The following is a 13,677-nucleotide window of genomic DNA, read 5'->3' as shown; positions in this document are numbered from 1 at the left end:
TCTTTTGACTGTTTAGGAGTAGGCACAGTAGGTGAAAATATTTAGTTTTATTGATCCAGCTGAGTCATGCAATCTTTTACTATTCTAAGATACTTTTTCATTACTTTACTTCAGGGTGTTATGTTGTAAAAGTCAGTTTTTCTAGTGGTTAGTTGAATCTTATTGATGAATTTCTAGTGGGCCAGACATCACATCCTGCTGTTTAATATAATTACAGTATATAACATGGGTTCAGTGGAAATAAACTTCTAAGTGGTATACAGTACTTCAGAGATGTTCATTAAAGTTCGTTTCTTCTCGAGTCATCTGGGTTGCACAGTAAAAATACACAACATCTTGGACACTGTTTGCTTGGTGGTGTGTAGAGGGGCATGTTGATCAAAACTGTAATATGTGCATGTTATCTGCCAAGTCTTTTATGTGTAGATGCTCAGTAGATACCACAAAAGAGTGCATGGCTCTGGGAGTATGTATGATATAAATTTACTTTACACTATAGATTTTTAGGTTTTTTACCCTTGTGGGATGCAGGCTATGTAGTGCTTGAAGCTTTCCTTTCCATCGCTTCCCAGTTCCAGGATGATGAGTCACAAAAATTCAGGGTACAAAGGAAGGTTTTATAAAGAATTCCAGATTTATAACTGGAACTATATTAGGAACTCCCATCATTTTAAATGTCCCTTTCTGTTGATGGGAGTCTTTAGGTTGACATCCAGAGTTTAAAAAAAAAAATTGAGTCGCACAGGATACCAAACTACAACCTTGGTGGGAAAGTGTGGCAGTAAAAGGAACTTATTTCAATATAAGTTAATTTTACCACCACACCTCCCATCAAGCACTGTAGTGCTGTGTCCTTTGCGACTCAGATTTTTTAAACTCTGGTTGTAAACACAAAGACCCCCAGATGATGGAAAGGGGCATTTAAGACTACGGGGGTCAAAACACTCTCCTGTACTGAAGCCATTATGGCCTTAAAAGTTCCAATTTTACAAATGGGATCATAAAGACAATTGATGCAACGCACATACATGTACATGGCATGACTCAGTAGACCCTTAACTATAAATGGTAACAACTGTCTCAAAGAGACTCTTAGATATCTAATCATGACTAGGAGGTATAACGAATTATCTAGCACCTTTAAGCTATTATGTGAGGGATTGTAGCTACATAGCAAGTGACTCACTTTGACCTCTGTTAAAAAATGGGATTTCAGATCTGTTTTATTTATGGAGCCAAAGATAAATGAAGTTTAACATTATGTTTGTTTAGTAGTACGGTAATAGGTTTTTTTATTTTTCTATGTGACAATATCCTGATTTTTAGCACAGTATTCAGTAGTCGATAGGTTACTTCACCCCTTTGGCAGGATGCTAGTCCACCAAAAGCTTGTTCCAATATCAGCAGGCATACTCAATGGTGTAATCTTTTTTAGCTGAGTGAACAAGAGCTAGGGTACAGGGAGGGAACCCAATTCTACACCCTGGTGGAGAATATTTTTTTTTTGTGTGTACCTGTACATGTGCATTTGTGTGTGTGTGTGTGTGTGTGTGAGTAACATAATTAAAAGTGTACTGTATTTTGAAGGAATATAATATTTAAAGTAATGTAACTGCTTAGAAAGGTGTAGAATAATAATTAATAGAATGTAAGTTTAAATGAAAGTAAAAATATTGTTTTTAAAAAAAATAAACAAGAAACTTGGTGGAATGGAAAGATAAGGAGTTGGGCCAAAACTTTAAATATTGACCTTTTTGGTGTTCATCAGTGATGGACTTCACTAATAACTAATGGTAATAAACATTTCAAAATTATTAATACCCTTATGAAGATACAAGATTTGAAAATTAATTTGTTTTTGCACTTGAGTGCTCTCTTGAGATGGCTAATAGTACAGAAAAAATATTTTAATGACTTGGAAATTTATTCACTCGAATACTACAGTACAGTATGTGTTTATAGCTATGTAAAGTTGCCTAATTATTGGTGAACCTCCACCTCCTTTATTACTTTACTGAGTTTATAATTTTATTCTTTAGTATATTTTTGTTGAAATTTTCATATTATTGTACTGCATTTTCTTCAAACCCTGTTGTTATTTGCTGCCAAAGTTAGTGATTGCCATGGAGATGTCACTCAGTTCATCAAGAGGCAATGTCTATCTTTCATAAAGCCACCATGTTACCAATATTCATCCCTTACTATATTTGAAACATTTTGGTGCAAAAAGTTATTGGGAAATCTATCCAAATGAGGTGTCCTCAATGTTTTGCCATAAACAGTGGATAATAGCTTGCATCAACTCTCCCTCAAATTTAAGGAAGGATGTGCAGGTTTGTACAGTATAATTTTTGTTTTTGCTTTATTTTCCTAATTTCTGATAAGATACCCGGTAGCTCAGGGGTGTCGTAACTTTGTTAGCAGAAACTTCTACGTAAACATAAACAAATTTGTCTTTGTTGAAGAATGAAGATAAAGCTCCTCATTTATTGCTATTTATCTGCCAATTCCCAAGCCATTGGGAAAATATTGACAGGAACAAGAAATGAACACATGGAAGCCATAGCATGTGGGAATGGATGGAAATTAACTACCTTGTACTGTATATAAAGGAAGGAATGTGTCTTTGAAATCATTGTCAGTGAGAGTAAGCAAAAGCAATACGTGCTGTACTTGTATCATTTATATACACTGCTGCATGAAGTTCAGTGCGGCAGCAGTCCAGGTCTTGTATGATGGACAGTGTTGTCATCCGCGCAGTCATTGAACTTACCATGTGTAACCTTAGAGGAAGGTTTATGCATACGTATTTGTAAATGGGATATAATTTTCACTGAAAAGTGTACATTTATTTATTGTTTTATGTTTGAGCATGCAGCCTAACATATTTACATTAACTGTAATGTGTATTTTAACTCGCTGTGGTGAATATTGACTCGTAAAAATAATAGTCTAACATGAAAAATGAAGATACGTATACAGTACAGGCATCTCTTCGTTGCAATGTTGCTTCACTCTCTCTTTTACAGGTACTTTAATGGGCAATGTTCGGTGGATTTGGCATCCTGTGTACCGCTGACAAGGCGGTGCCCACTGTCTCTGTGTGGATGTTGGTCACTCTAGAATAACCCGTTATAGTATTGTACATCCTTTCCTCAACAGCCAAACTGTGGAATGCTCTGCCTTCTTCTGTGTTTCCGTACTCTTACAATCTGTCTCAATAAAAAAAAATGGTTTTCCAGCATCTTTGTGGCATAGATTAATACACAGTAGTCTTTTTCTCTTCTATTTTTAATTTATTTTTACTCTTGGACCGCAAAATCAAAATCTGCGAACTTGGGGGGGAGGGCTCCCCTGTACAACATTTATTTAATTTTTAGCTTAGTAACTACTCTGCAATACTGTATGTTATTGGATTTATAGTTACAGAGTGACCAGGATTGGTACAAGAAGCCCTGAGAGGCCAATGTCATTACCTCAGCATCTTACCGTGCTGGGAAAAAGTTACAAAACGAGCAAAAAATTGACTGCAGATTTTTCTTATTTAAATCAAACTTTAGGACTTTTCTTTTGTAACTTTGGAATTTTGGAAATCAGTTCATTGTAAATCAGGGATTGCCTGTATGTATGTACAGTACAGGATACAGTGTATGTGTGTGTGTGTTCAGCAAGGTTATTCGATTACTATCATTGAAGGTACAGTCACACAAATTCTGAGGTGGCAAAGGTCCTGATGAAAAACTTAAATAAAAGAGTGTGTCATGTACAGTATTATTGTAAATAAAACAATTTAAAAAAATAAATAAAAAATACTACTAAATATAGATGCACCTTAATTTATTTATTTATTTATTTTTTCAGAGGAAGGGATAGAAATGAGAAATGCTAGGGTCCATGCCAAAGTGTCAATTGAGTACAGTACCCCTGGTGTACAGTACTGTGTGTGTGTGTGCATGCGTGCGTGTGCATGGGGGGGGGGGGTTAATGGTCAGCATGCTCACTTCATAAGCAAGTGGTCCTGGGTTCGATCCCCGGGCAGGGTGAAACTTTGGGCAAGTTTCTTTACTCCATTTGCCTCTTTCTACCCAGCAGTAATTGGGAACCTGGATGTTAATTCATTTGTGGATACTGTTCTGGGGTAATGGTTAGCCGGTGCAGTTGGCAAGTTGTCCAGTCTTCTTGGACTATTCCTTGACACTGAGTCATGAAACTCATTAACTTAGGGTGTGGTTGTTGTTGGTAACAGCTTCAATGCCTTAAACAAATTCACACCTAGGTGGCCCTTGGGCTAGCCATCCTTGTACATGAGAGGCAACAACAATTATATATACAGTAAGTCCTTGCTTAACATTGGGGTTACGTTCCTCAAAATGCGACGTTATACGAAACAACGTTAAGCGGATCAATTTTCTCCATAAGAAATAGATAAAATACGGAAGTTACGTTCCAGAGCCTCCCTTTGCCCCATGAAATACATAACATATACAGTACAGAAAATCATTGCCATTTCTATAGAAAATAATGCATACATATACAACTACTAAGTTTGTATTGGTACTCACCGATGGGTGGAGGTGGTAGAGCGAGTGTGTGGTGGGTAGTGAAGCAGAGGAGGTGGATGGTGGGAGGGGAGGAGTATGACGGGAGCGGAGGAGGAGGGTGGTGAGTCACTGAGACTGCGCCAAGCGTAGCACGGCCAGACGAGAGCCGGTGATGCACTGTAGAATATAGTCTGTGATGGCGCAAAACGACGTAGTATAGGACCACCGGGACATTAAATTAATTTTTGGTCTCTAAAGTTTAGCGACATAGTACCGAAAGAATGTTAAGCGGGATGACGTTAAGTGCGGACTTACTGTACAGTATATGCCTAGGTGGCCCTTGAGCTAGCCATCTTTGTACTCGAGAGGCAATAACAATTATTTAAATAAATACGCCTAGGTGGCCCAAGGGCCACCTAGGCGTATTAAAAGGTGTTAAAAGCGAAAACATATTAAAATCCATTATTTTCCTAATTCTATTTCATGGCTGGTTTTTTTTATTATTTAACCAGTTAATGGAAGCTCATTATGACACATTCTGTACCTATTTTCTGATTTTTAAATTACCATTTATTTTATGATTTTTCCTGTGGGTCATGATTAGTACTGTATGCAATATTAATATCTGGAGTGATGGTTTACTCCAGGTGCTTGCTTTGTTTAGTATTGTGATATGAATGAAGTTATTTATTCTGCCTGCCAAAACCTTGGACCCATTTTTGAAAGTACCATTTTCACAGCAAAATACAGTATCACTTTTTTATATATATATTTTTTAGAAAATGGATACAGTATTTGTATTGAAGGTCATTTGTATTTATTTTATGGTATTAGGGCCAGTTTTTAAACCTTTAAGTAAAAGGTAAGTTGGAATTCTGTGATGTGATGTTTTAGATATTTGGGAGTGAATTTTTTACTTTCTGAACCTAATGTTCCCCTTCAATTCCAATCATACATGCCCTTTGTTATTTTGAGGACCCTAATTATTTTGTGCTAGTTATTTAAGTAAGTTTATAGTTTCTGCAAATTTGTTACTCAGGAACTTGTGTTTCCAATCATCTAATGCCTTCATGTTCTACATTTGAAGTCACAGAAGTGATTTCCATTTTATAAGTACATTTATTTTTTTCTATTTGTTGTATCTTCTTTTTTATATATAAGAATTAATATGGGACATGTTTGTTTTTCTATCCCACACACAAAAAAAAATCGGATATCCCTTTTAATTGTTTAGTAATCACTACATTTAAGTAAGCCTTTGACACACCTTTAACATCATAAAGGGCAGGGACAAAAATTAATATCAGCTCTTGGGCATTTTTTGCTCTTGTTATTTAAATTTACCATATGGTTACACCACATACGAGTAGTAATGTGTGGCAGACTGACGGAGAAACCTACTGTAGAAGGGGTCATTGGCATTATATGGCGCCAATACACTGCTGTGCGCCATGCTGCCGCGGACACTTGTCAACCGTCAGTGAGACAAGATGTGCCCCGAAGGCGCTCCCGGTTTTAGCAGCCAGGCCGAGTCTGTTTGGCCCTGCCACTCCCCCTGCTATATCCCAATGCCCTACCAGCCTTAGTACACCGGGATCTATTCAGCAAAACATTCTAGTGATTAGTGAACGATTGATTACAGAGCAGTGTTCTATAGTGCACTTAAGGAAAAGCACAAAAGCACAGCAGTGTGACTGGACCCGACCTAACCTGACCAGGACTTTCTCAGCAAAACATTCAAGTCATCAGTGCAATAAGTGATTATCATACAGTGCTCCGATAGTGCACCCCAAGGAAAAGTCAGACAGTGGGCACTTTATCGGTCACCTTTAAAGTGCCAGTGACAAGGACCACCGCGGTGTTTACATATATCGTGAAAACTGTGTCGGCGACCCCAAGCACCAGGGACAAAGACCCACGGTCTTTACGACTGACAAATATTAACAGATGTCTACCAGTGTCAGTGGCCCTCAAAGTGCCGTCAGTGACAAACACTTCCGTCCGCCCACAACAGATATCAATAGATGGCCACCAATCACTTACTCCCGACGCACTCTGTACCATCTAAAGCGTGGGAACGGTTATCCTGATGGCAGTGTTATCGGCGACTCAAGTCACTGAACATATTCCACGTGCGTAGCCGTAGACAAGGCCGTCATACACATAAGCCCATTAGAACCGTAACCTCCACTAGGAAACCGGAGAAACCCACCCCTGACAGACCATACCACCACACTGAAGTTCCACGGATATGGTATGATAGGGGTGTGTCATACTTGGAGGCGAATTTTTTTTTGAGTTTCTGAAAATCGGCCCATGGTATTAAATGATGTAGTTCTATGCAGAATCATGTGATATCTTCAGATTTGAAAAGCTTTTCATTTTTGCTGCAATTTTAATTTGAAATCTTATGAAAATTCAGTATTCCCACCTTTACTAACACCACTAAATAGCTTATTTAAAGTAAAGTAAATAGATTGTAGTTAATTTATTAGGATGAAAATGATCCAGAATAGTGAACGAATATCTGATACATTTATTAAATTCTATATTCCTTTAGAAAACAAAATCATCAAATACAAAAACCGGTTTTATTTACTACTTAATTCTGCTGCACACCATAGAGAATATAAGTTCTTGCTTCTGTTTCTACTCATCACCTCTGCTGACCACCTGAGCTCGGATGTAGCCTTCTCCTCTCCTGGTTGTACACGTGACTGTTGGCCTCGGCTCACTTGCTGTACAACGCCTATACTCTGGGTGTGCGAGAGGGCCAGGCAGGGACATGCATGGGGTTGTCCAGGAAAGTTCTGACTTGAACATTGGTGAGGCTGCAGGTAAGAGGAAGCCTACCAAGCCAGCCTGGATGTTATCCAGATCTATGAGATCAGTGAGGGTCTTGGCACCTAGATTGACTTCAGGAGTCTTCTGACCCCTGAAGGAACGCCGTACCAACTGATCGTCATGCTCCATCCCCTCTCATAAGTCTCTTACATCCAAGATCTTTGACTGCCACTTTCTCTCTCTCCTCTCATCCTTATCATGAGTATTGTCTGCAGAACTGCTCGGGATGAGCATACTAGAAGATCTCAAGAATCTGCCCTTAATAATCTGAACAACCTTCCTTAAGGCTGACTCTCAGAGCTCAAGCTGAAGAGAACATGCCTCGACTCTTCGGAGAACGATGATTTGACTCTGGTGTTGGAACCAATGGGCAAGTAGACACCACGATGAATTGGACAATAAGTCTCGGGTTGTGAAGCTGGTCTCCTTTCATAGTTTACATGAGCCACCCGCAAATTTGCAGAACCTGAGCTGCCAGGAGCCACCAGAATGTGTGAGACTGACCTATCTGCAGGTAAGCAAGTCTATCAGGCATGACCCCAGTTTTGATGTGTACTGCAACTATGTAACCATATAGTACTGGTTTCGCACTTCAGGTCGCTTTCAATGACAGATGCAAGCCAATGAGTGGAGGCCAACCTGTGATTTTTTCAAAGCTCGGATTTATTTCTTAACTCCAGTGGCAGAGTCCAGTATCTGCCAAGGAGGAATGGCCCATCTGTTGTTTGAAAGAGTCTTGCCATCCAGCTCCTGGATCAGATGTCTGGAGGGCAACTCGTTGGTGTGGAGGTTCTATACAAACAATCCAGACCAGCTTCCTCCCAATCTTCCGCTCTCTATCCACTGTAAGTGACCCCCTACAATTCTGTGTTTGTGTTGGTGCTGTCCCTCCAATGGCCTGCAGGGTCTGGTCTATGTTCCTCTGAGCCAGTTCACAATGTTATCTGCCACTATCTCAGCTGGGTTTCCTGATGTCATCTTTCTGGAGTGAAATGCCACGAAAATACTTCCCCTCCTGGTTCACTGCAGCAGGAGTAGTGTTCTCCTTCACCATGGCAGGGAACAACTTGTCAGAATCTCCAACTTTCTTGCCAGAACACTTAGTGTCATCCCTTCTCCCATCAAAGAACAAACAATTGATTCCATTTTCTCTTTTATCCCCTTTATCAAACTCCTCTTCTAGGTTACTGACAAGTTTTCTCCTGAGCTCTCCCTTACTTTTGTTACAGATCTATCACCAGGTGAACATCAGGTGTTATCAAACCACCGTCAATCCAGGCAGCTGTTACATTCCTGCAGTTTCTCTGAGACCAGTGTGGTGTCGTATACAAAATAAGAGAGCTATGCTCGGGATATCTTTCCTATTTCCTGAATCTTATGCCTGGAAGGGTTGGATCATTATTTTCTGGTTAGGGACAAAGTCAACAATCTCCTGGTCAGCACTCGATCAGCCATGGGGGAAGTCATTAAACTCTTGAATCAGCTTGACTCAATCATCGGCCTTACCTCACCCTGGGCCTCTCAAGTCTCTCTTTTCCTCGGCAACTCTTCTCCTCTTCTGTCTCTCTCTGTGGCAGTCTCCTGTCTCTGACTCTGAATATCTGGCTAGAAAATCATGAGAGCCTCCTTATACCAGTCTTCTCTTCAAAGCTTTGACAAATGCCAGTTCGATCACAGGAATCTTTCAGTTCACGCTTTTGCAAATACAGGAGAGAGGGCCTCGGATTTACAGTCATTTATTCAGAATCCAAACTCTGTGACAGAACACCGGGGCACTTGCAAGTAATTATGCTTCAAATAACTGGTCCAGTTGTTTAAGTAAAGTTGTCCTTAACTGCAAAAGTTTTCCTCCCAAGAGAGAGAGATAGCCCCTTGCCTTTTTCCCAACTGGCTAGCAGCCCTCTCACTAATCTTCTTCTGACTTGTTATGACTGGAGGCTTGAACTGGAGCGTTAGCCAGAGTGCACTGGTGCCAAGACAGCTTTGGTCATATCACTGGCAATGTCTTTGTTTGTGTAAGTTCTTGGTTCTTTTCACTGATTTGCTCCGATTAAAAAACACCGTATCTCAAAGCATCTCTCTCCATGTAGGCAACTCCGACTTCAGGAGCTTCTCCCCAGACCCAAGATAGTACTGAGATGGCTGGATTTTTGGTTCTCGTCCTGACACAAGCAGCCATCGCAAATATTATCAACTTATAAAATGAATCAGAATCTGAAACAGAAAAAAAGTATTGTTAGTTGGGTTGTTAAAGAATGGTTGCAGAAAGCAATGTTCACTATTTAATTGTAATGCACTAAATGCAGTTGTATTGTTAGATTTTCGATAAATTTCACGCTAAAATTTACCTAGCAAAAGGTTGCAAAATATTGAAACTGAAATTATTTTCTGTTTATACACTAAAATCTACCAAAAAAGTGATGGGCCATTAGTTTTAGCTGATCTTCCCTCCTATGACACACCCTATTATACTAACACTCCCCTCCAGCATTTTAGCCTTTATATACATTAATAAAAAGACAGAATAAAAAATAAACTCGTATATCAGTTTAAGTATAATTTGCACTCCACGTGGTAAAGGATAAATATATAAATGTTTAAAATTTAATTATTGTTCATTGCTGGAATATATTTAGCAGAAAATGTGGCATTATTCATATTATAAATATATCGAGAATATAATATGTATTAGGTTATATTTCATAATTGTTAAGTAGATCTTTTTATACCAGGTTTCTTTTTCAAGCAATTTAATAATATTGGCGGGAAGTAGCTACACCCTCCGCCATGACGTCACCACCATGAGTCACCTCTAAGCGTTCACTACTGATACTAACCAACCTTATCTAACTTTATACATAATATATTAACCTCTCCAAGATCATAAATAACATCTGAACATCCAATCCAAACAGACAAACAAAGCCGGGGATAAAACGCTTTAATATACGACAAACAAAAGAGAATTAGGCCGAACCATACACCACCACCACCATTTGGAACAGTGACCATCATGAGTACGATCAGCAGAGGAAGAGGAAGAATGAGAAGCAATGGCGTGATTGAGGAGGTAAATAACAAGGGAAGAAGCACAGGATTGATAAATGTGAGAGATGGATGGATTGAGAAGAAGTCAACATACAAGAACGTGAGATTATTAGTTAATTAAAGACGACGAAAAGGGGTGAAGAAGAAGAAGGACAGTTGACAATAAAGAAAGACGAGAAACAAGAAAAAACCTAGATGAAGACGATAAGACACCTTACAATTACACTTAAGAAGAGCGAGTGGGGCGACACACACACACACACACTGGAGCCTCAGTAACTCATACTTCAAGCACGTCCTACAAATGACTTCCTTCATCCTTAGATTAACGACGTGTGTTTTACCGAGAGGACGTGTTGCTACGGCAGTCAAACTTATCCCCCCCCCCCCACAACCACCCTCAACAACATCCTTCAACATTACACAACATTCTTAAACGACTGGGTTAACATCTCTCGTAACATTTTGCATTTTAGTAAACATCCCGACAGCTTAGCGTTTCTACACTCTTGGATAAACACCTCGACATGTCAACACGTTTTTAACCATTAGAATTGGGGGCCCATTAGTTTTAAATCCATTAGTAGCCAGGGCCCATTAGCACTGGGGTCTATTAGCACTGGGGGTCTATTGAACACTGTCACTGAGCTCACTTAGTTGACCACTGACTTCACGAGAGGAAAGGATTGTGTTAAGTCAGCTCCAGGGATTATGCAGGTGCAGTGCTCAGTGGGTACAGTTGTGTGTCGCTGTTGTGTGGTAAATGGGGTAAGTCTGGGAGAGAGCGATAGAAAATGCTGACGGAAACCTCCATAAGTTAGATGAGCTCTGACTTAGGGGGTTGTATGAATGTAGAAGGGCTGAAAAGGAGTTCCAGAGGCTGGTTGCAAGCGAGGTCAAGAACCCAAAGGCGTTTTACCGCTATGCAAAGTCGAAATTAAAAACGCGAGTAGGAGTATCAGACCTGAGGCTTGAAGATGGTAGTTACGTAGATTCTGACCAGGATAAAGCTGAGGCATTGAACAGCTTCTTTTCCTCGGTGTTCACAAGAGAGGATGCGATTAACCTTCTTGCGTTTGAGGACAGACGAACAAAAGGTCCCCAGTGAATGGAAAGTGGCTTATGTGAGTCCTATCTTCAAGAAGGGCGATCGCCACTCCACGAACAACTATAGACCGGTGAGCCTGACCAGCATAATATGTAAAGTACTTGAGAGTATTATCAGAGATGCCGCAATGGAACATCTACTACGAAACAACCTTGCAAAGGATTGCCAACACGGTTTTATGCCGGGGCGCTCCTGCTTAACACAATTGCTCAAGGTATTGGATATTTGGATCCATATTCTGGAACAGGGTGGTAATATCGACAATATTTACCTAGGTTTTGCCAAGGCTTTCGACAGTGTACCCCATGAAAGGCTGAAAATCAAACTGGATGGGTACGGAATTCGGGGAAATGTCCTAGCGTAGATAGAAGACTTTCTACATGACCGCAAGCAGTGTGTGGTGATTAATGGCACGAAATCGTCATCCGTACCTGACACAAGTGGAGTACCACAGGGCAGTGTATTGGACCCGCTGTTGTTTGTTTGTTTCATAAATGACATGCCTGACGTTGTACACTCCTCCATACAAATGTTTGCCGATGACGCCAAGTTATTTAGGGAAATCAAGAACCAAACGGACTGTGAAGAGCTGCAGAAGGACCTCTGTGGGCTCCAAGAGTGGTCGAAGACTTGGCTGCTGAGATTCAATGTCACGAAGTGTAAGAGGATGCACCTGGGGCGTACCAACGGTAAGGAAGCGTATCATATGTCCCAACGGAATGAAGAAACTGCACTAGTTGAGACTGAATGTGAGAAGGACCTAGGTGTGTATGTTGACAATGAGCTGGAGTTCTCGGGCCATTGCGAGAAGAAGTTAAATCAGGCAAATAAATTATTGGGCCTTATAAGAAGGTCGTTCAGATATCTAGACGGTCCGTCCCTCGTAACGATCTTCAAGAGTGAAGTGCTTCCCCATCTGGAGTACTGTCACCCCGTCTGATCCCCGAGATCTAGGGACTGTCAGTTGGTTGAAAATGTTCAAAGGAGGGCCACCAAACTGGTGCCTGCACTTCGGCACCTCAGCTACCCTGAGAGATAGGAACGCCTGAACTTGCCTAGCTTATACTACAGACAGGCAAGGGGTGACCTAGTTGAGGTGTACAGTATAAGCATCTCAGGGGGCACTACTCAATCGAGTGTCCTTACTTGGAGCTGGCGGACGCTCGCCCCACAAGGGGTCAAAGCTCAAGATTGAAGAAGCTGCAAGTCCAGAAAACTGTGAGGGCAAACTTTTTCGGAGTGAGGGTTGTAAACTCTTGGAACAATCTACCAGAGAGTGTTGTGACGGCACCGAGTGTGAGCTCTTTCAAGACAAGACTTGACCAACACTGGAGCAGGTTCAGGTACATTCAGGAGCCGGTGCATAGTACTTGCCAACAACAGTGCGTGACAGAGACGTGACCGATCGCCCAAGCGGCTAACGAGCCGATCAGTGGCGAAGAGGATAAAAGTAAAAGTAAAAGGGGATAAAGGCAAGAAGTAAAAGTGTACTAACACTGGATCTATGGAGGGGCGATCATAACCGAACATGTAGCGAACTAGTTAGGCATAAATTATATAGCTATTTATTATAACTATATACACAGATATTTTATATATTAATTTGAAAGAAAGATAAAAGACCAGCCGTGACGTATGGGTTATACACGTTTGTTCATGGTTGTCGGGGGGACGATAATCTCTTTGTTAAAATATCATGTTTTAGAGTACTTACACTCTCATCATTCTGTTTTTATTTAATACTTTGAAATTGTATTTGGAAGAATTAAATACTGATTTTATTCTATTGATACCAAAATAAAATGGTACATAGAACAAGCATGATAACTCTCTGCCATTAGTGTTGACTCGTGAAGGTAAACAAGACAGAGAGGAGGTGCAATTGGTCATTAGTGAAGTGCTTGGTTTACTCTTGCTAATATGATCTCGTTGGCCATTCCTGACTTTGGAACATGGGAAGGAAAGATATTTGTGGGTATCCTAGGATTTTCGTGGGCCACTTACATGTGGGAGGAATACTTGGCGTACAGACAGGTAAGAAAGAGTGAACAGCAGGTGTATTGATAGTCTATTATTACTGAGTTTCTTATGTTGGAATATCATGTATATAATATAGAGTTTGGTAATTTGGAGTTT

The 13,677-nt window shown here is 40.4% G+C and overlaps 1 protein-coding gene across 2 annotated transcripts in view; it reads left to right on the top strand.

Annotated features, from left to right (window-relative positions):
- Positions 1-13,277: 13,277 nt before the first annotated feature.
- LOC121878063 (CAAX prenyl protease 1 homolog) overlaps positions 13,278-13,677 on the top strand; it is a 33,468-nt gene continuing 33,068 nt past the window's right edge. The window contains exon 1 of one of the 2 annotated variants that reach the window (XM_042384042.1): positions 13,278-13,575. In XM_042384042.1, the coding sequence (XP_042239976.1) occupies positions 13,462-13,575 (114 nt within the window). In that variant the 5' untranslated portion in view covers positions 13,278-13,461. The remainder of the gene's footprint in view (positions 13,576-13,677) is intronic. The other variant, XM_042384041.1, reaches the window with a different exon arrangement.

This window comes from Homarus americanus, unplaced genomic scaffold (genome assembly GCF_018991925.1).
Source record: "Homarus americanus isolate GMGI-L3 unplaced genomic scaffold, GMGI_Hamer_2.0 scaffold45562, whole genome shotgun sequence".
Lineage (NCBI taxonomy): Eukaryota > Metazoa > Arthropoda > Malacostraca > Decapoda > Nephropidae > Homarus > Homarus americanus.
Note: the sequence above shows the minus strand (reverse complement) of the source record. Positions and strands in the feature narration are given on the sequence as shown.